General features: G+C 44.6%; 1 protein-coding gene across 1 annotated transcript; it reads left to right on the plus strand.

The window, feature by feature from the left end:
* The first annotated feature begins 241 nt into the window (after positions 1-241).
* LOC108788017 (NXPE family member 3-like) lies at positions 242-13,635 on the plus strand. Its single transcript, XM_018557735.1, has 8 exons — positions 242-251; positions 559-1,028; positions 2,965-3,185; positions 5,821-5,926; positions 6,613-6,667; positions 7,077-7,184; positions 12,008-12,223; positions 13,103-13,635. The coding sequence occupies exons 1-8, from the start codon at positions 242-244 to the stop codon at positions 13,633-13,635; spliced, it is 1,719 nt and encodes a 572-aa protein (XP_018413237.1).
* The last annotated feature ends 8,700 nt before the right edge of the window (positions 13,636-22,335 follow it).

The raw sequence follows: 22,335 nt of genomic DNA on the forward strand, positions 1-22,335 counted from the left end.
AGCGACATCCTCTGGTCCTCTTACAACAACAGCCAGTGTCAATCAACCTACTTCCTGTGAACCCAGGCTGCCATGAACACAGCCCCTGGGGGTACACCATCATGTGACGTGGGCTTACCGTACTCCCGGTCTGAACAGTGCTCACACTCTATTACATGAAAGCCACTCAGTTCAGGTGAAGGGAGAACCCATCTCCACCATGAAAGAAGAGAAAAACAGGTGACATCATAGGATTGGCCACATGGAAGAAGGTAACTATAGGGTGTTGTTATTAAAAAAAAGACCTGGGGTGGCTTCAGGGAAGGGGAGCTGGGATATGTGGTGGGAGTTCTATATTGATCATATCTCAGTTGATCGAGAGCCCCATTGTATTATTTTATTATTTCAATGGCTTGAGGATTTTAACAACGGTATCAATTCTCCATGTGTGTAGCCAAGTTTATTCTTATTCCGGTTAATTTAATCATAGAGTTGTGTAATTATTTTGTTTGATCGACTTTTTTGTTGATTTATGATACTGATAGTTTATTTACAGATTCCTAACATCAAATTATTTAGATAAATACAGACCGCCCAGAATACACCAGCATCACGGGACTACCTCTCCAACTACCTCTGCTCCTACTGTGAACCCCAAATTCAAGGAACTTCTTCAACTGATTGAATGGCCGGCACCTCCGTCCACTGAGAAGCATTTCAAGTTTTCAACCAGTCCCAGGAAGTCTGAATACCACCTGTGGAATCCCCGAGACACTTACAGAGTTGGAGAGACAGTGCAAGTGGTCATCACAGCTCGAGATCACAATGGTCACCTGAAAGGGTACGGGGGAGACTTCTTCAGGGTCAAGTTGCACAACCCAGCTTTGAAGGCTGGAGTCGCAGGACAAGTGAAGGACTACAACAATGGCAGCTACCTGGCCACCTTCCTGCTCCCATGGCCAGGAGAAGCCCAGATCCACATCACACTCGTCCACTCTAGCGAGGCTGTGGATATTTTGAAGACGAAAAGGGAGAATTATCCAGAAAAGGTAAATTATGATCATTTAAAATTTGAAGGAGCATTTTGTGCAAAAACTTCTACTAGTAAAGACTGGTGCACAGAGAGAAACTTGACAAGTACTATATGCAGTACTAAAAGTGGCTCACAACACTAATGTGTCTCTTCTCTCCCTCCTGCAGTGCTGCACCTAGCTGTCCATCCCTCCTGACCTCCTCCTCCAGCTCTGTTCCTATGTTAGTCCCTCCACTTCCCTCTCACATCTGTCAACTTTAAAGCATACATTCTAAAACACTTTCTAACCTAATGTAACGTCTCTGCAGCGCAAGCCTTGGATCACAACTGCGGAGAGGGTACTTGCGGTTTGATCAGTTGATGGTCTCAATTACTCAACTGGTTGGTATGGGGAGACACATCAGGAGTCCATAGGGTCTCTGTCTTTCAGGCTTGCTTGTTGCACAGATCGTACAGGTAGTGACGTACTCCTTTACAGTCCGGTGCATTCCTGGCCACCAGAAATGTCTTTTTACTAACGTCAAGGTCTTGGAAATCCCGGGATGTCCGGCTAAAGGAGCGTCATGAAACATCTTCAATATAGTCGCGTATAGCGAAGGAGGAATGAACAACTTGGAGTCTTTGTATAGAAGTCCGTCGGCGTCCTTCCTGAGAGGGGAATCTGCTGGTGGTTCTACATGGCTCATCTCCTCTAGTGGGGTAGGTTTTGGGTCTCAGGTCAAACAGTAGTTTGCATGCGTTTGTAAACTCCCTGTACAGCCGTCTCTCCCCAAAGAATAAGTCAGGGGGGCTGACTTTTGGTTCAGGGCCTTGGTTGTTCTCTCTTGGTTGAGCCAGAAGGGACTTTAGGGTCTGGTTTTCCACTTTCAATTCTTTCACATGCTGCGTAAGTGCATCCATGCGCTGGGTGAGGGTCAAAATGTGACCTGCCATCTCCGCTGGATCCATATTGGGTCCGACTGTTATGTAACGTCTCTGCAGCGCAAGCCTTGGATCACAACTGCGGAGAGGGTACTTGCGGTTTGATCAGTTGATGGTCTCAATTACTCACTTAGTATCGTAGAGAAATATAGAAGACCTTTCACATCATATAAACCGTACTGAAAGGTTGTGTATGTCAACTGAAGGAAATAGGTGGGAGAGGGTTAACTTCTGCAGGGTTAGACTGTGGTGAGACCCGGTACTGCACAGGGAATCCCAGTAGACGTATACTAAGAGAGACAAGTGACTTCCTTATAATGACAGTCAGCTGGACTTGACTACAAGCAAGTTATACTGTTATTCCCCTGGTCACACAATACAGATTTAACAGTCCCGGCTTAAGTACGGATAGTACGGATACTTGCGGTTGGAAGAACACTCCTGGTATCTCCTATGGCTGATGGTGGTGAGCATCAGTAGTCCTCTCTCTAGCCGTCCTGGTCGGCAAACTCAGACTTCCCCCTTGATGTGCCTTGGAGCTACCCCCTAAGTGGGGTTTGCGAGGTGCTGGTCCCTGGTTGCTGCGGTCTGCGGTTGCAGAGTGTGAATCTTCGGCGTTCACTGTTGCAAACAGTCGGACGCTGAAGATTCGTTTGGCCCCGTCTTAAGGAGCCTCGTGCGCCTGCGCTAATAGGAGGAGGAGCCGAGGGTCTACGTGCGCGTGCGCCGCGAGGAGACGCTACAGCCCGTTGTGCGCATGCGCGGTCCCGAGTCGTGATCCCGGGACGTAACGAGGTAGGCTTCTTACACCTAAAACCATGGCGCAAGTGGTTGAATAATTCTGCGCGCCCTATCAGACATTAATAACAACTGTCACACAGCACTTTCTACATGATTTGGTGCGGGAGGAGCAATACCACAAAGAAATTCTTACAACATTGCTAATATGGTACATGGAAAATGCGCCAATTTGCAGACCTCAAAACTGGCATCTTTTCTTTTGTCCCCCCCCCCCCTTTCTTACTTTGCAGTTGTATTTTAATGGGTATTTTAACTTTAATGGGAGCAGCGAGGTGGTGGAGTGCAACCTGGAGATAAAAGGAAAGGACGTGTGCAAGTACCAAGACCCAATTAGTGGTAACACATGGCAGTGTGTGAGGCCAAAAAACCTCCCCTGTCACTCCTGGACCCATCACTCAATAGGTGGATTGCGAAAAGTGACCAACGCCCTGGAAGACTCTCTTCTAAGTGGGTAAGTGAGTAAGGCTGCCGTTTATATATATATTTGTTAATGTTTATGTTGTATATTTTGTTTTATTGTATATTGAGTCTCCACATATGCTACAAAATGAAAGAACAAACCCTTGAACAATAAAAACTAACCTTCCTCTAATTCCGAGGATTACCACTGCACAATGGCTTCTCTAAAGAGGCAGCAGATCAGTAGCCACCTGTTTGGAGGCGCCCTTTACTTGATGGAAACTCCATATAAGGGATGAGTCACTGTCACAAACCCTTCAATTCTGTGTGTAACTTTCAGCTTGAGCTGTTGAGGTTTGTAAACAGTGGGCTTTTGTCAACAAGCTGGAAGGATAAAGTATTAATATATCATATTTTCATATTTACTTCATTTAAAATTAGATCTTTTTAATATCTTTTTTAATAAATACAGGAACAAAATCTGTACAAACCCACTTTAATGACACTTTCAGCCTGTGTAAGAATTCAGACTCCTAGGCTACAAATAAGAAAATCGAGTTAACTTGCTTTAGGCAGATGTGTGACCACTCAAATTATTATTATTATTATTATTATACAGGATTTATATAGCGCCAATAGTTTGCACAGCGCTTTACAATATAAGGAAGACATTACAGTAACAATACAATTTAAGACAAGATGGTAAGGAAGGCCCTGCCCCTGACGGCTTACAATCTAAAAGGGAGGGGCAAGTGATACATGAGGAGGTAGCTGCGTGGGGATGAATTGTTTGAGAAAGTGATTGTTCAGTGGTTAGGGTGAGGTGGGATAGGCTTCCCTGAAGAGATGAGTCTTAAGGGATCGCCTAAAGGCAGTCAGTGTGGGAGATAGACGGACAGGTTGGGGTAGAGAGTTCCATAGAATGGGAGACACTCTAGTGAAGTCTTGGAGGCGAGCATGGGAGGAGTTGATGACGGAGCTGGAAAGCAGGAGGTCTTGTGAAGACCAAAATATACTAGAACAGCGTTTATCAACCCTTTTTTCAGCCACAGCACTCTTTAAGGCCTTATTCACACGAGAATCGGCCGGCACGTACTGCTCCGTGCACGGCCGTATCGGGTAGCTCCCGGGAAGGACAGGTGCTGCGTGTGATTAGTACGCAGCCCCTGTCCTTCTCTATGGAACTACGCAGCCATACACCGCCCTATGCTCACCCGTCCTGCACGTCCTTGCGGGTGAGGGTGAACGTACTCGTGCGCTGACAGGATGGATCCTGTTTGCGTACGAGCCGGGACACCCGCACCCGTACGGACCTGCACTTGAGGTGAGCGTAGGTGGGCGTATGGCCGTGTACTCCCACAGAGAAGGACGGGGGCTGCGTACTAATCACACACAGCACCTTTCCTTCCCGGGAGTTGCCCGATTCGGCCGTGCACGCAGCATGGAGCTTTACGTGTCGGTCGATTCTCGTGTGAATGAGGCCTAAAAGTATTCAAAATCTTGACACAACATAACAAACCGGAACCCAGATAAGGATCTGATATGGACTTTAATAGGGGACCCCATGCAATGTATCCATTTCTGAATGGATTTCACACTCTTGGATTAGCGTAATTTGTTTCCATGGTGCTAGTGGCCAGCTGAGTTGCCTACACCATGGAATGGCATGATGCTGTGCAAAACATTGTAGGCACCCCTGAAGAAACCAGAAGGCCACAGCACCCTGGTTGAGAAAGGATGTATTAGAACATTGTCCAACCCACCAGGCAAACAAATGAACTCTTCGCATGAAATGAGAAGTTCTTTAACAGTTGTTATTCCACACATAAGCTCCAAGAGGCTGTGCTTGAAAGAGAACTGTGGAGTAAGTGTTTTTCCCCATTGTTCTCTTTAGGGTCACGGGAGGACACATACTAGCGTCCTCCCGTGACCCAAAGCTCAGTGTATGGCTGGCTTTTGTCCACGATATACTGTGAGCGCCGCAGCCGGGACGGATCTTGACAATACTGTCGAGATCCACCCAGCTGCATGAGTGACAGCTGTCTCTGCCTATCTCGAGTCAAAGTACGCTGTGCCTGCCCCCTCCCGGTTTGTTCCTCCACTCAGCACTGGAGGATCGGAGAGGGGGGGGGGGGGGGATCCCTGCGGAGAGCGGTGACTGACAGGCACCGTTCACTGCAGGGAGACGATCGGGAAGTGAGCGGATCGGCTGCATGTTTCTGCTCACTTCCCCATCAATAGAGCCGACCTGTGACAGCTTCTTTGTCACAGGTTGGCTCTAACTATGAGGATGAGTGGAAATAACTTTAAAGAACAAACCAAAGGTTATATATATATTTATGTGCTTTGTTTCCGGTGCTTTTTGACATTATAAATGAAAGCAGGGCAGGAGCTATCGCCTCATAACACCCTGCACAACCATCAGCCATCAAACTAGGGATTCTGTCCATATCTCATGCTCCTGTGCCTGAAAACAATCTGTCTCACAGTCTGGTGAGAACGGGGTCATTCTATGGGTTTCTAAAACTCATCATCAGATTCCAATTTGGGTCATGGTCTCACGGTACTGAGCAGTGAGTAAAGCTCAGCTCTAGGCAGATATTATGGACCCAAATTCATACAGCTCTATTGTCATTAATGCATCAGTAAATAGTACCTAAATTTGACCTGGTATTAGCCTCTCACAGCCCCTGCACAGCAGGGATGGAGTCCAAGAGGAAGAACCAGCAGAAGAAACCATTCAGTTTGAGGCGCATGCTGGTAGAAGGAAGGACAAAGCAGAGTGAGAGAGAGGTGAGCTCATCACTGTGATGCTTCACCTTTCACTGTTCAGTCACAGACTGGGGCAGGTCTACAACTTCTTGAGCTAAGAGGGAAGGAATTCAATGATACTGGTCATCAGAACTAAAGCCAATACAAGATGTATTGTGGGTGAAAGCTCAAGATTGAAAGTTACAAAAGCTGTTCTTTTATAATATCTTTTAAAGGAATAATTATTTTCTTGCTCTTGACTGCAGTTCTGCTTCAAAGGGGCAGTCCAACCAAAAGTGATATTTTAGCTGTAAGTGGAGCCTAGTGGGCTGAGTCAGCCCCTTGTATCTTATATCTTGGAATCTCTAACAGTGAGCTCTCCCTGCCATAATTCCCGCCTCTGTTCCAGTCCATTTTAATTTTTTGCTATCTATCCATTTTTTTGTGTTCCAGTGACTCCTGCTTCCTTCACCAAAATATAAAGTAAACAGATTCAGCAGGGGTAGTGGGAACCTTCATAAGCAGACCCTTTGAAGACACGGGAAGTTAGCGTTGAGAGCTCACCAAGAATCCTTGAGAGTCAGAAGAAACTGTCAGATGGGCTTAACTGTCCATCATTGAGATATCAGTTTCGGGTGGACTGACCCTTTAAGGTGTTACTTTGGCTAATGGTAGACTTCAAACTCCTCAATTGAATGATGCTCTCTTTCAGCTCTGTTACATTCCAGGTGATCCAAGGGTCAGTTCCTCCAATCAAGGTGATGGCAGATAACAGTTCACTGGGTAAGAATGTTAGTACTTCAAGTTAATTAAATGCTAGAGCGTCATTTCAGGTTTCTGTTATTTTGCCTGTTGTTTCTGTACAAGGTTTTGCTATTATAGTGTAGCACCCCCCTGACCCCCAGAAGCATGTGAGGGAGGTGGGCTGACATTTCCCCTCAAGGATGAGTCCTTAGCCGGTTGTGGGATGTGAATGTAGAACTGGTCGCCAGTCACTGAAAGGGTTTTCAAAGATATAATTTCTCCGACAGAGAGAGGGGTAAGGACTTCAGATACCTAGGACAGCTGAAGCGTCCAGACTCACCAACAGCTTCCCAGCTTCACAGTGCAGAGAGCCTTTAAATCAATTAGGGTGACACTGTGTGGGACAGAACTTCAGCTGTTAGCAGACATCTTCTTCTTGTTCTTCCAGGAGAGTTACCAAGTCCCTGCCACGTTCCAGGCTTCACTCTCAGCTTCCCCTTCCAGCAGAGTCTGTCTCCCTGCCACTCCTTCCCGGAAACAGCTTCCCCCGTCACTGGTGGGACAGCTCTAGGCCCTCGACACTGGGTCTCCTTTCCTGACCACCTGCAGACCTTTCACTGGTCATATTGCAAAGCACAATACGCACCATCCCCTAGGCAGAAGCCCAGGGGGGAGAGAGACTCACAATGTCAGCCCTGAATATTTACAGTATGTCCTGCCCAAACATGCGCTACTGGTCATGAACCTCGTAGTGATTGGCTAGAAAAACACACATTGTCATAACACAACATTATTGGAGGTTCTGCTCTATTGCGTGGTCACTCCCAGCAGGAGGCACATGCAAATGATAATGTAGCCCCCATCACCTTTTGTGGAATGGCTACTAGAGATTTAGTGATTGCCAGAGCTGTAGTCAGTCTGCCTGAATTATAGTTGGCATTTATCTGGTTAAATCCAGGTGTTCTAGCATTGATTGTACCTGCCTGAGTGGAGTGTGCTGCAGTGTGGGGCAACCAATGGGAGGACATTATGAGTGTGTGTGTGGCTTTCCAGCCAATCACTGGTGGTTTCATGGCCAGTGGTGCATGCTGGGTAAGGGCATATATACTTCCATGTGCCTCTTCCTGTCTTAGTCTAGACTCAGTGTTGGACTAGCCTGCCACAGGCTTAGGCTTGGGGGTGGGAATACTCAAGTGTGGGGAATGCTTTGCTAAGCCTCAAGTCTGTAGGAGGAGTAATACTGATTGAGGAGGAGAACCAGGGAAGCGGATGGCTACTGGAGGTGCCTGGAATAGGCCTCAGGAGCAAGCCTGGTGTCTCTCCTACTAAAGATCTCATGCCCATCCCTCTTCTGCTGTTGCTCAAATACCCAGTGTCAGTGTGTGCTCCTATTAATTCTACATTGTGGAATACTGAAAGGGACTGGTGAGTCTGGAGTTCTGTCTATTTGTCTCATGGATGTCATAAGCCCTGTACCCTCTCTCCCAGTTCATGTATTCAAGTAAAAGTTCTTCAGAATCATACCTCCTGGCAGTGGCGGACCTAAGGAACAAAGGGCCCTGGTGCAAGATTTTTTTTGGCCCCCCCCCCCCAAAAAAACCCCCCACAAACACAACGCTCTCCTCCCGCAGCGAGCTGGGACTGTGCTGGGCCCCCTAGAGGCCCGAGCCCCTGGTGCGCCCGCACCGCCTGCACCGGCGGTAGTTCAGCCACTGCCTCCTGGCCTAGATTTCAAGGAGAACTATGGGGTCAGTGTTTTTCCCCATAGTTCTCCTTAGGGTAACGGGAGGACACAAACTAGCGTCCTCCCGTCACCCTAAGCTCCGAGACTCCGCAGCCGGAGCGGATCCCGACGTAGATGACGGGATCCGCCCAGCTGCGTGAGTGACAGCTGGCTCTGCCTATCTAGAGGCAGAGCCAGCTGTACCCGCCCCCTCCCCCGTCCGTTCCGCCAGTCAGCGCTGGCAGATCGGAGCGGGGAGAGGGGAATCCAGCCCCTCCCCCTGTCACGGCAGAGAGCCGTGACAGGATCGAGAGGTGAGCGAACGCCGGTATGTGTTCGCTCACCTCCCGATCTACTGAGCCGACCTGTGACAGTCTCATTGTCACAGGTCGGCTAGAACTATGAGGTGAGTGAAAAGCAATCACCTCATAGTTCTCCTTTCAGTAACAAGTACATGGCGGTTAATGCTACTGGGGCTTGCTAAAATCAACTAGACAGGCTATGGAAGATTTGATTATTCCAGCGGCTCCATAGGGGGTAGCGCTACAATAACACTGAGCTTAGGGGAAGAACTATGCAATCTGATTAGGCTGGCTACAGTCTAAAATCCTGCAGACCTTTCCCACCAAGCATGATCTGTCTGCATTGCATAAGGGACCTGGTATTCTGACTCCGATTGTTGTGATTTATCCCTTGCTGAGACCTCTATGCCCGGCCTGTATAAGCAGATATAATCACTGCGGACAATCCTTATCAGAGAGCTGAACTCACCAAATACCTTATCATCCACAAAGATAAAAAAAATAAAGAAGCATAACATTTTTTTTTTTTTTCAGATTTGTCATAAAAAAAAAAAAATACAGAACAAAAGACATATCATAGTACAATCTGCATCCTGACTTGCAAACTTGCAGTTCTGTGACATACAACTGAAGATGACATGCGATACAGTAGTACATTGATACAGTGCTAACTATATAGAAATGTATTGCCTTCAGTAATAATGCAGAGGTATAAGATATAACAGTCTTAATTCAAGGCCAACAAACAAACAAAAACAAGAACAAGAACAAGACTCGCAATCACCTTTAGATTTAGCAGATTCGTTCGTACCCTTTGGGGGAAGGGACCAGCAGGAACATAGGGAATCCCTACATAATCACATACAGTGGCAGGGCAGCAGGAAGAACTCTACCTGCAGATTCAGACATGAATTGACATTGACATTGTAGGGAGTCGTTAAAGGACGTCAAGGGTACCCAACGATCTATTTAATTTGGATGTGTGGTACCAAACCGTATCCTTAAACAAGGATACCATCTCTTTCAATTGAGGCGCTTGCAAGGTCAACACCATAAATGGGGTCCAGGTGTCGAAGAATTTCTCTGTGTATGTGCAATTGTATTGGGCATCTAGTTTATCCAGCGACATCAGTCTATTAAGTAGGTCTGTAAGTTGTTGCAAGGAAGGTGGAGCAGGTATCAGCCAATTTGTTAGAATGGCCTTTTTCGCCGCTAATATACACAGGTGTTCCCACCTGGTGAGCCGTTTGGTCCGTGGAACGCACGCAGGGCCTGGGGTGTGAAAAAGGCATAGAAGTGGTTCCCTTTGCCTATGGATACCCGAAAGATTAGCCATATAGGAAAGTATGTGCGACCAGAACCTTAATATGTGTGGGCATAACCAGATCAAATGTTCCAGATTCGGGTATGGGGCATGACATTTAGGACAAGATGTCAGCCATTCAGGAGGGGTGGCCCTGTATTTTAAGTTGAAGGCGTAGTAAGCTCTGTGGACAATTTTGAATTGAAGTTCCCTCCAATTTTCGAGCACGTTTGACGCACGTTTTGTGGGCTGCAAATCGCGGTTAAAACATGCACCGCAAAACGCACGTCATACACGCATATTTCGAACGCAGCTGGGTGGTAACCCAGCCTAAAGGAGAACTATGAGGTGAGTGCTTTTCACTCACCTCATAGTTCTAGCTGACCTGTGACAATGAGACTGTCACAGGTCGGCTCAGTAGATCGGGAAGTGAGCGAACACATACCTGTGTTCGCTCACTTCTCGATCCTGTCACGGCACAGAGCCGTGACAGGGGAGGGCTGGATTCCCCCCTCTGATCCTCCAGCGCTGATGGGCGGAACGGACGGGGGAGGGGGCAGAGCAATTTTTGCGGGCGCACGCAATTTTAAGGCTTGGCATGTTTGGTGTCTATTTACCCGACCTGACCCTGACTTTTATGTTTTACTAAAAATATGGGTAAGAATAAATGTTTTATAACATAACGTAGGGAAACTTTTTTCGTTTATTTTACATTTATGGTACTTTTTTAAATTATATAGTAAAAAAAAAAACCCCCCCGTGGTGATTATATACCTCCAAAAGAAAGCACTATCTGTCCCCAAACTTTTTTAACATAAATTGCAAGGCTATAGTCCGGTCATGCTGACTGGTGAAATTTTTGACTGACTGGTGAGACACTATCACATTTTTCAAGCCCTGTCTATAATATTAGCCATGGTTTTGTAATGGGATGTCTAAAAAGCACTTACGGGTGCAATGGTCAGATGTCCACATTGGCCATATAGTACCCTTTCTATGGACATACCATTTTAAATAAAAGGGGGTCATAAGTTTGTAAGGTCATTATTTTTTAAAGGTGGGGGACGAGATGAGTTTTCATTATCATTATGATAACCAGTTTGTTGTTATTGTTTGCTGTGTTGTTATTCTGTTATTTGTCCAGTTGACGACAGCACAAACATTTTGCTTCTGATGCAAAGCATGAGAAAGTTTTTTTTAGAAATGAAATAAAAAATTGTGTTTAAAAAAAACATGTATTTTTTTATTCAAACACTATAGAAAAAAGTTAAAATAGTTCCAAAACAGAAACATAGTACATAAAAGGTAAACCAAAAAAAAAAATAGCTAAGGGGAACATATCAGAAAGGAGTTAATAAAGACTTGTTAGGGTTAACTTTCACAAGGAACATTTTTTTTTTTTTTTTTACACTTGAAGGTTTACGGGCAAGGCTCTTTGATTTACCCGTAGGCAGTAAACAAAATACTTTGTAACAATATTCTTACAATGTGTTTATGAATTACGTATGGTGGCTAAGGAATTGGAGCGGTGAGATTTCCTTTGGCTCTACATATGAATGAAGTATGTTTGGAGTCCTCAGTAACAACTTTCACCCATCAGCTCTGTCTACTCATTCTGTCACTCCTCCACCACTGAAGCCCTGCGTCAGTATAAATATACAGAAGGTGCATGACCACACTTAAGTAGGATACAACAAGCTCAAAAACCCTAATCACTTCCTGTTCTAAAAGTACGTGCAATGTTCTCACCTTCAGGTCACTCATGGTGGTTGATCTCCCCCCACCCTCACTTTGATACTGGACCTCTCCCAGCCAAGCTCCCCGTACAGTTGGGACAAAACAGAAAAGGGGCTTCCATTGTGTAGCAATTTGTACAAGTGGTGGAGCTGCCACCAAAGAGAGAGAGCAACTGAAGCATGGTATGCTCTACATTGACAGAGGTTCCTACTCTTCTCCACTCCATCTAGAACAGTGAACAATTTGGGTTGGACTGAGTCTTTCATCTGAGCATTGCTCATGTTTTGTCTCTTTTCTCTCACACCATTTTGCAGGCCTCACCTCCAACCTCCCACCCTGTAGGCCTGGCCTGGAATCTCCAAGACCAACTGGATTTTATTATATGAACACCTGGATCAGCTTGACATGCTCAGTAATACATTTCTCTCTTCCGGCTCAAGCCTTGGCATGCCTTAAAGGGAAAGACATCCACATGTTCGGAGACTCCACACTGCGCCAGTGGTTCGAGTACCTGGAAAAGTTCATCCCAAGTAAGGTTCAATCTTCTCACTCGGGTTTTTGTTTCCAAACCTTCACTGAAATGTTTCCTCAACAACGTGTACAGAGCAAGAACATTTGTAAGCAGCTTACCCAACATTCAACAAAAAATTCCCATAACAGTCCAGAGTCTTCATGATGCTGCAATTAAAGAGAACCTCTCCTGATAGAGAGATGGAAGCTACCATTGCAGCTTTTCAAATGCTAGTTTCCTGGTTGTCATGTTTAGCCTCTTGCTTCAATACTTTATATCCGTAACTCAAAACAAGCATGCAAATAGGATGTGGGACCATACTTTGAATGGCATGGTGGGGAAATAAAAGTAAGGTGGATATGTACAGCTAGAGAGGGCCATCATTAATATGTAACTAAAACCCAAAGATGTTGTGGCTGCATTCTTTTTTTCACCTGGTGATCCTGCCAGTAAGACATTTCCTGTTATAGGGTGAGAGCGCTCACTCTCTGTAATGTACCGCTAAAGGAGCAGTGTTGTCATCCTAGCACAGGAAGTGTGCCACCTTCCCTCTCCTTATCTTCATAACATAGGGGGAGGTGTTCTGTGGTCCACAGAGGTGAACTGGGCAGGGGCGGATAACAGTGCTTGAGATAGCACTGCAGAGAGCACAGGGCAGCACTGGATTTCTGGCAGGATTAACAGGTATTTTTTGCACAGAACAGATATAACAAGACACTCCCAATGGTATATTCCAAAGACCAAAAGGCAACAAACAAGAGAAGTTAAGGTTTACATATACTTCAAGTGAACTTGTTGCTTTGGCCTTCATGGACAGAGCCCAGGTTCACTATAAAGTTGCTCGTTAAAAATCAAGAATTGGCATCCAATAACACAACCACTTTACCTGTCTCTTTAGGTCTGAAAAGGATTGACTTACATGTAACATACCTGCCAGGTCCTCTGTTGGCGGTGGAACCCAATGCTGGTTTGGCCTTACGATATCGCGCTCATGGACTTCCCCTGAAGACCGGAAAGACCATGGTGGCCGACCTGCACTATGAAGCAGCCAGCCTGGCTGGGATTGGTGGAGGACCTCAGACTATAATTGTGATAACTCTATGGGCTCATTTCACTACTTACCCTGTGATGGTCTACCTGGAACGGTTGGAAAGAGTTCGTCAGGCAGTTGAATCTCTGCTTTTCCGTAGCCCTCAGACCACCGTTATTGTAAAATCTGCTAATACCGGTAGTAGGACAGTAGACATTAGTGACTGGTTGTCCCTTCAGCTGGACATTTTATTGAGGGCAGTCTTCAAGGGAATGGCAGTCTCTATAATAGATGTTTGGGATATGACGTCCTGTCACTACCTTCCTAATGATATCCACCCAGGTCAAGAAGTCATTAAGAATGAGGTGGACCTTCTGTTGTCTTATATATGTTCACAATAAGATAGATAGTCTCTTTGAAGGGAACGAAGTAGCTGAGTAGCAAAGGAAATGTGAGTATAAGTTTTGCAGTGGTCATTGTTAAATCGAGCCCGTTGTTTTGCCCTGAAGGAGCTAAATACATTTTAACTTGAGATTCTTATTCCAGCTTTTTCATATCCAGACTTGGCCTGCTTGGGCGGGTTGTAGATCAAGGTTGTTGGCCTAAACAAACAGCTTCAACCTTGAGAGCCAGAAGAGACAACACTTCCAGAAGAGACCAAACTTCCAGAAGAGACAAAACTTCCAGAAGAGATAACATTTCCATACATTTATGCTGACCGGAGATGTTCCAATATCCTCAGAGGATGCTGATAACTATTGTGTATGATGATCATTAACCAATTGCTGACCGGGGTGTTTACACCCCCTTCCTGGCCAGGCCATTTTTCAGTATTCAGCGCTGAAGTGCTTTTACTGACATTTATTCCGTCATGCAACGCTGTACTGAAATTCATTTGATACCATTTTTGGGGACAGATAAAGCTTTCGCTTGGTGGTATTTAATCACCCCTGGGGTCTTTATTTTTTACTATATTAAGAAACAATTATCGAAAATTTTGAATTTTTTTTTTTTTTTTTACATTTATGTTATAATACATTATTACCCAATTTTTTGGTAAAATATAAAAGACGGGATCACGTCGGGTAAATAGACACCAAACATGTCAAGTCTTAAAATTGCCCGTACCTGCAAAATCACAAAAAACTGCCATACCCAGAATTGACCTTAGGCAACGCTTTAAAAGCTTTTAAAGCTCATCAGTTTAGTGTTATCAGTGATTGATGGCCCTAAAATTATTGCTCTCACCCCGGCATTCGTGGTGATATGTAACATGTGTGGCGTAATGGGCGCAATCGTCATTTTTGCACGTAGACGCACCCGACGCATGTTTGTGCGCGTGTATGTGTGGGTGGGTTTTTTAAAATTATTTTTTTATGTGGCTTTAATTTTTTTTGGCAACATACATTTTTTTCCCCACTTAACTTCATTGTTATCATATAGGGTGCTAAGAATCCCCTTATGCAATAGCAAAGAGGATGTGAAAGGTCCTCTGTATGGTGACATCAGGGGGTCTTTAAGACCCCCAATGTCACCTAAGGACCCCCAAAGAAGAAAGAAAGATCTGCTTCAGCAGCTTCTCTCCAGCTTTTGAAGCCAGAGAGTGACAGCAGAATGCGGAAGTGATGTAATATACATCACTTCCTGCATTCCGACAATGAGGAGATCAGAGGGAAATCGTGTCCCGAACTCCCTCTGACCCCCTGTCAAAGTGCCACTGTGCTGGTGCCGGGCACAGCGGAGCTCAGGACCAGCGGAGGGGGCTGGGGGGGCCTACTGGGGGGGCGCACAGACCGGCACCTCATACAAGCGATCTGGCGGCTTGTAGCCCGTTTACAAATTTTGACAGGTTCCCGCTCGTGCGTGAGTGGGCGGCTAACAGGCAATCTTTAGACGTCACATCCAAACCCAGGAACCCCCCAAAAATATTGTATTTCTGCTCATTTGATGAGGTGGTTGCTTTTGTTTTATTTTATATAGTATGAATATTTATATTTCATTTTACTTTCTTTCTGTGAAAACAACAAATTAAAATAAAATACACAAAAATAAAGGAAAACATAAAACACAAAACATCCTTGAGTACCATCACTTTAAATGTTTTATTTTCCTTTTTTTCCACAGTTTTTGGGAAGATTTACTTGATATGATAATACTTTTTGCAAACAAATTTTGCCTGAACTGAAAATAACAGGAAATGAGATGCTAATTTTGCTGAAATTTTGTCAAAAGTAAAATCAGCCATTTTGTGGGCATCAATTTCACAGAAATCACTCCACTGATCCATAATGACTTACAATGATGAAAAAAACCCAGATAGATAGACAGACACAAGATAGATAGACAGACACGAGATAGATAGACAGACACGAGATAGATACTAGATAGATAAGAGATAGATACGGGATAGATACAGGATAGATACAGGATATATAGATAGATAGATAGATAGATAGATAGATAGATAGATAGATAGATAGATAGATAGATAGATAGATACAGGATAGATAGATAGATAGATAGATAGATAGATAGATAGATAGATAGATGATAGATAGCTTTTCCTGCCTAAGATAGAATGGGAAAGGGTGAAACCCCCCTACTTTTTGTGTTTTGCTGCCTGTGTCCTGCTGGATAGACACCCCATCACTTCCTCTCCTGGAGACACAACAAGAAATGAGAGGAAATCTCCACCTGAGACAGTTGTCACAGGAGCAGGTAAAGCATTTCCCCTCACCTCTTGCTCTGAAGACAGCTCACATTTGTTAGATTTCACCTTCCTTTCTCACTCAGCGACAATGGTCAGCGAGACAAATAGTGGTGTAAATCCTCTCAGAGGGTCAAAAACAGCAACAGAAATCTGCTAAGGGTCCTAACTATTTGCTATTGTGCTGCCACAGAAGTCTGTTTATTATTTGCACTCTATTGTACTTGGTATGTTCTGTTTTCCCTCTCTTGTTGATGAATTAGGTCCCTAGTAAAGCACTCTGAGCCTCCCCATGCTCTCTTGTTAGCTACTCCTTTAGAGGTCCCTTCAAAAGTCAGAAGGCTTCTTCACCTGCTCAGAAAACAACCTTTGTAACCCGCCGGCCTCAATTACACTACATTGGATGTCACTCTGAGTCATCTTGATGAACTGACACTGACTGTGGGTCTCGTTGAGCCAGCAAGTTCCCATGCTAACTGCGCAAACTGGGTCCCAGGAGGTATGTCTTTTGCATAAAGTGACACTTGAAAAAGAACACTTACTCTATCCCAAAAAATTTATAATTTCCCTCTTTTCCCTTTTTTAGGTATATATATATATTTTTAATATTTGGGTTTTTCCAAGACAATGGAAGGATAGTAGTCCAAATAGCAACTTAACCAGAAAGTAAGCACGTGCCCTGTGTCAAAAATAAAAATTGCCATTTTAACCCCATTTTTTCCTGTTGTCTTAAAAAATACCTTACATAAAAAATCACGCCAAATTGCCAAAAGGAAGGAAAGAAAAGGAGACATATATAAAAAAGTTTTAAAATATTTTATGGGGTATTTTTTTTATTTGTTATTATCACATACTGTGCATACTGTATATGATGTGAGAGTAGAAAAAAAAAACTCCATAAATGAGGAAAAAATGTACAAAAACAAATGAATAAGAGGAAACCGTGAATCGCTAATAGTAAATGACCACTAGAGGGAGGCAATGTGTTTCTGTTGTGATGTTGTATTGGTGAGAATGAAATATAATGTATAATTAATTTTAAAAGTTGTGACCTAGTAATAGTGGTAGGTGTGTCAGTTATTGACTGGAAAGGGTGAGTGTAGACACGTAATAAAAATCCCCCGTGGGATAATATGTAACAGTCTAACAAAAGTAACAGGAAATATACTCCTCATCCTCCTCATGTATCACTTCCCCCTCCCTTTTAGATTGTAAGCCCTCAGGGGCAGGGCCCTTCTTACCATCTTGCCTTGATTTGTATTGTGATTGTAATGTCTTCCCTATATTGTAAAGCGCTGCGCAAACTGTTGGCGCTATATAAATCCTGTATAATAATAATATACACTGAGTGGTCAGATTATTATGACCACCCCATCAGTACTTCGTTGGACCACGAGATGGTGAAAGGTGATGCGAGGAATCTGACACTGCACTGTTGCCCTTCTGTTGTCTTGTACCAGTCTTGCCACTCTCCGTTCTGCCCTAACATTGACTAGTCGCTGACGGCCACAATTCGCACATTCAGACCCAGATTTTCGGCTGACAGTCCAGTCTTTAAACACTTTAACAACAGCTGCTCTTGAACATTTAACGAATTCTGCTGTTTTGCTGATACTCACTCCATGGCTCCGCGCCAACAATGATCCCACGTTCAAAGGCTGTTAAATCGCGTTGTTTCCCCATATCTTCAGAAGCAAATCACTTCTGCTGTCGTGGTAAACAACCTGCTTCCCTATTTATAATGGTCTGGCCCTCTAGCAACTTCAGCACCAAATTATAGCTAATTTGCCTACAAACGTCAGGTGGTCATAATAATCTGGCCACTCAGTGTATATATATATGTACAAAAAAAAATTGAGTATTGCAGTATGCAATGATACCTTTCTTATTGGACTAACATGTTATTTAAAAGACAAGCTTTCGAGAGTTAACCTCTTCTTCAGGTCAGAAGCAATACTAATCAACATGACAGAGTTTACCACTTAAAGCAAGACAAACAGATCAGAGAGATACAACATACGTGAATATTATGATGTTCTGTATATTCATAAAAAGTTCTGGTAGTGTGTCAGAAAACCAGAATCCACATTAAGTCCCTCCTTTATGGCATTGAAATGTAAAATCATTTTCATCTCAAATGTTTTCCTTTCATGAGAGCTCTTAAAATTCCCTTTCAGTACCTTAATATTGAGGTTTTGGATGGAGTGATCCTTCTGGGAGATGTGAGGTCCTAGTGGGGTGCAATATTCATCCTCTTTGGAGCTCCTGTGCAGGTTCATCCTGAGCTGCAGCTTAAGGCCAGTTTCCCCAATGTAACAACCTTTGTCACATGCTGAACACTGTATCATGTACACCACGTTAGCAGATGTGCATGAGTATGATTCCTTAATGGCGTACGCTTTGTTATTGTGACTCGCTGTATTTCTGTCACATATATGTTGGCAAAGTTTGCAGCGGGGTTTATTGCATTGTACTTGCGCCATTCTGTGTCAGTTCCTGTTCTGGGGTCAGCTTACTGCGTACCATTCTTCTCAGGTTCAGTAGTTGCTTGAAAGCCAGTATTGGGGGCTGAGGGAATATTTCTTGAAGCATGGGGTCTTCTGAGAGTACTGGCTGTAGATCTTGGATGATTTTGCGTATTACCTCCAGAGTAGGGTTGTAGGTAACTACAAGAGGGGTCCTGGCAGTGGCGTAACAATCGCCATAGCGACCCAGGCGGCCGCTATGGGGCCCGGGCACAGGGGGGCCCAGCCAGGACACCCCCCTGATGCCGTGCGAGCTGCCTGGGTCGCTATAGCTTCAAACGTGCCGCTGTTCAGACCACTGTCAGTGATCTGTGCAGCGCTGCGTTCGTCTCCACAGCCGCTGCTGAGTCAATGAGAGCCAGCAGCGGCGGTGGTGGAGGCTGGATCCGGCAGGGGAGGAGGAGGCAGGGCCCGGAGTCAGCAACAGAGAAGGAGGCGGGGCCGGTGACGGAGGAGGAGGCGGGCCCGGCGACAAAGGAGGGAGCGGGCCCGGCGACGGAGGAGGGAAGACGAAGGAAGAAGAGGCGGACAGGTAAGGAGTGTGACCAGCCCACCTGAGGGTAATCCTGCAGAGCCCACCATAGAGAGTCTATGGTGGGCTCTGCAGGGTCACCCTCAGGTGAGCTGTGTGGGATCTCAAGTGGGCTCTTCAAGGGGTGTAACTAGAAATCACAGGGCCTGATACAAAATTTTGCTATGGGGCCCTATGATTTCTAGTTACTCCCTGGGTCCTGGTTGTGTTTTTCTTCTCTTTGTACTGTAGGAACCTTTCCTGTGGTGTTCTTAGGGCAGATTTAATTTTTTTAGATATAGTCTTTTCCCTGTAGCCCTTTCACCAAAATCTATCAGCTAGTGTGCTCAGGGGTTTGTCTCTGTCCTCAGTGTCAGAGCAAATGCGGTGGTATCGCATTGCTTGGCTGTAGATGACACCCTGTTTAGTGTGACTCGGATGGAAGCTGGAATTATGGAGGTAGCTGTACCTGTCTGTGGGTTTTCTGTACAACGGAGAACGTAGTGAGCCATTGCTGACAGTTATGGCACAATCAAGAAAAAACACTTGAGTTTAATCGATGGATGGAAGGAACTGAATGATGCATGGAAGTTTAAAAGGCTTTCTTCTCCTTCTGTCCATATTATGAAAATATCATCAATATAAAACGTTAATATTTGAATGGTTTGTGGGGGTGAGAGGCTAGGAATCTGTTTTCTAGGTCAGCCATGAAGAGATTGGCATATTGTGGTGACCTTTTTGTGCCCATAGCTGTCCCGGTCATTTGTAAATAGATGTTGTTACTGAAATTGAAGTAGTTGTGTGTAAGTTCATCAGTGCGTCAGTCACTTTAAGTGCTTTTTTAAATGTTTTATTGTACAACTTTAACTGGGAGAGATGGTATAGGGCTTAGGACAACCATAGAAAAAATAGGACATATTCCAGACCCAACAATCCCTTCAGACTTCCACAGTGCAGAATCATTGAGAGCACAGGCTGACACTGGGTAATAAAGCAACAGCTGAACAGGGATTAGGGTTGTCACCTGTCCAGGATTCACCTAAGCAGTCCGGGTTTTGAATGCTGTGTCCGGATTTCATGGCTGCAGACACCCAGACACAAGATGTCAGGCAGACAGGGGCAACCAAAATTACGATAGGAGCTACTGGCCCCCCATTAAAAATAGTCTCAACTGTGATATTTACATATGAATGGGTGGCACTATTTACATATGAATACTCCATGGCTCATTCTTCCCAAAAAATGTCCCCACGTCGCTAGAGTGTTTGGGTTTCGCTTGAAGAAAAGGTGGCAACCCTAACAGAGATAGGTATGATATCTGCCATAAGACGCCAGACTTGCTTCAGAGGTCATCAGCACCAGGTACCTCCAGTAGTCTTAACGTTTCTCTGTTTCTCTTCCTCAATCAGTTCCAGACCCCTCCGGAGTCCACATGTGGCCCCCTTTAGGCTTGAGGCCTATTCAGCATTTCCATCAGGCTAAGCCTGGGGGCGGACTGGAGTGAGCACATGGCTATTCCCCTGAATATATATGCACTCTCTCAGCATGCATCACTGGCCATGAAACTCCTAGTGATTGGTTGGTGAGACATAAACACTCATGATGCTCCACTATTGGCTGTCCCACACTTTAGCAGGGTCACACCCCACTCAGACAGGTACAATCAATAGCAGAACACCTGAAATTAACCAAATAATAACCAACAGTGAATCAGCTAGACTGATTACAGTTCTAGCAATGCTAAATTTCTAGTAGCCGCCCCACAAAGCTAGTAGGGGCTACACATATATCAGGCCGATGGTTTCAGAACCATTGTTTAATGGGTCCAGCGGTCTTCTCAAAGGATATAAGAAAAAATCAGTAACACAAGTGAAAATAAACGCATGTTATACAGTTTTCCATTGTGTGAACTAAAAAAATGGATTGACCTTAACCACTTGCTGACCGCGGCGTTACACCCCCTTCCTGTCAAGGCCATTTAGCAGTATTCAGCGCTGCGGTACTTTGACTGACATTTATTCCCTCATGCAACGCTGTACTGAAATGAATTTTATACCATTTTTTGGGGACAGATAGAGCTTTCTTTTGGTGGTATTTAATCGCCACTGGGGGTTTTATTTTTTAACATATTAAGGAAAAATTGAAATTTTTAAAACAAAAACAGTTTCCCCTATATTAAATGATAAAACAATTATTACCCAATTTTTTGGTAAAACATAAAAGTCGGGGTCACGTCGGGTAAATGGACACCAAACATGTCAAGCCTTAAAATTGCGCGCGCACGAAACCTCAAAAAACGACCATACCCAAAATTGCCCATTGGCGATGCTTTAAAAGCTTTTACCGCTCATCAGTTTAGTGTTATCAGTGATTAATGGCCCTAAAATTATTGTTCTCACTGCGATGTTCGCGGCGATATGTAACATGCGTGGCATAATCGTTGTTTTCTCACGTAGGCACACCTGATGCTTATTTACGTTAATAAGTGTGTGTGCACACAGGGGCGGGGGAATTTATTTTGGTGTTTTTAATTTTTTTTCATTTTAAATTTTTTTTTAATATGAGATTTTACTTCTTTTCACATAGGGGGCTAAAAAGCACACGCGAGCAGAAAAAAAAAAAAAAATCATGTACAAGTACATCCACCCACCGGTAAGCAGGGGGGAGCAACCCCTGAAATGATGGCAGATAGCAAAGAAGCTAATGCTTCCCTTGCTATCTGCTGTAGGTTTTTTTTTAGTATTCTGACACCTGCTGCCGTCAGAATAAAAAAAAAAACAGCAAAGGAACGAATAGCTAGATTGCTATTGGCTATTGGCTATTTTAAGTTGCAATAGCCAATAGCAAGCTGGCTATTGCATCCACCCTCTGCTGCTGTCAATCAGCAAAGGAGGACCTGATGGAGAACTTCAGGTCCACCTCTACTGATTGACAGCAGATGGAGAAAATGTTTCTCTCCTGTGTGTCTGGGAGTGTCTTGGCGAATGCCGTGATACTTCACTTTGCAAAGAATACCCAATCGAGGAAAATAAAACAAACAGTATTTTTGCTTGTACGTGATTGGATGATGGAAGTCAGCGGAACTTCATCTCATTCATTAAGTGAATGCAAAGTGCAAATTCCCTTGCAAACTGAACAGTCTATTTGCCTCAAGTAAATCAACCCATTATGTCCCAGAAGACTTCCGGGGGGCTCTTGCAGCTGGCACCCTGGTGACGCGTCATTGCGGCACATGCTGGTCATCAGGGGGACTGGCTAAAAAAACCCAGAAGAGACAGCTGGTCCTATGACGAAATAACTAAAAAAGAAGGTGGCACAGGACCCAACATGCCCCAGAAGATCAATGGACAGCAGGAGA

The sequence above is a fragment of the Nanorana parkeri genome, unplaced genomic scaffold, assembly GCF_000935625.1.
Source record: "Nanorana parkeri isolate BGI_ZX_2015 unplaced genomic scaffold, ASM93562v1 scaffold14, whole genome shotgun sequence".
Classification (NCBI taxonomy): Eukaryota; Metazoa; Chordata; class Amphibia; order Anura; family Dicroglossidae; genus Nanorana; species Nanorana parkeri.

What these genes read in the sequence shown, in the direction of transcription:
- LOC108788017 (XM_018557735.1), top strand. An exon ending in GAAGACTCTCTTCTAAGTGG is followed by an intron (nt 3,186 to 5,820) that starts GTAAGTGAGTAA and finishes AGCCTCTCACAG; the next exon opens with CCCCTGCACAGCAGGGATGG. An exon ending in CAAAGCAGAGTGAGAGAGAG is followed by an intron (nt 5,927 to 6,612) that starts GTGAGCTCATCA and finishes GTTACATTCCAG; the next exon opens with GTGATCCAAGGGTCAGTTCC.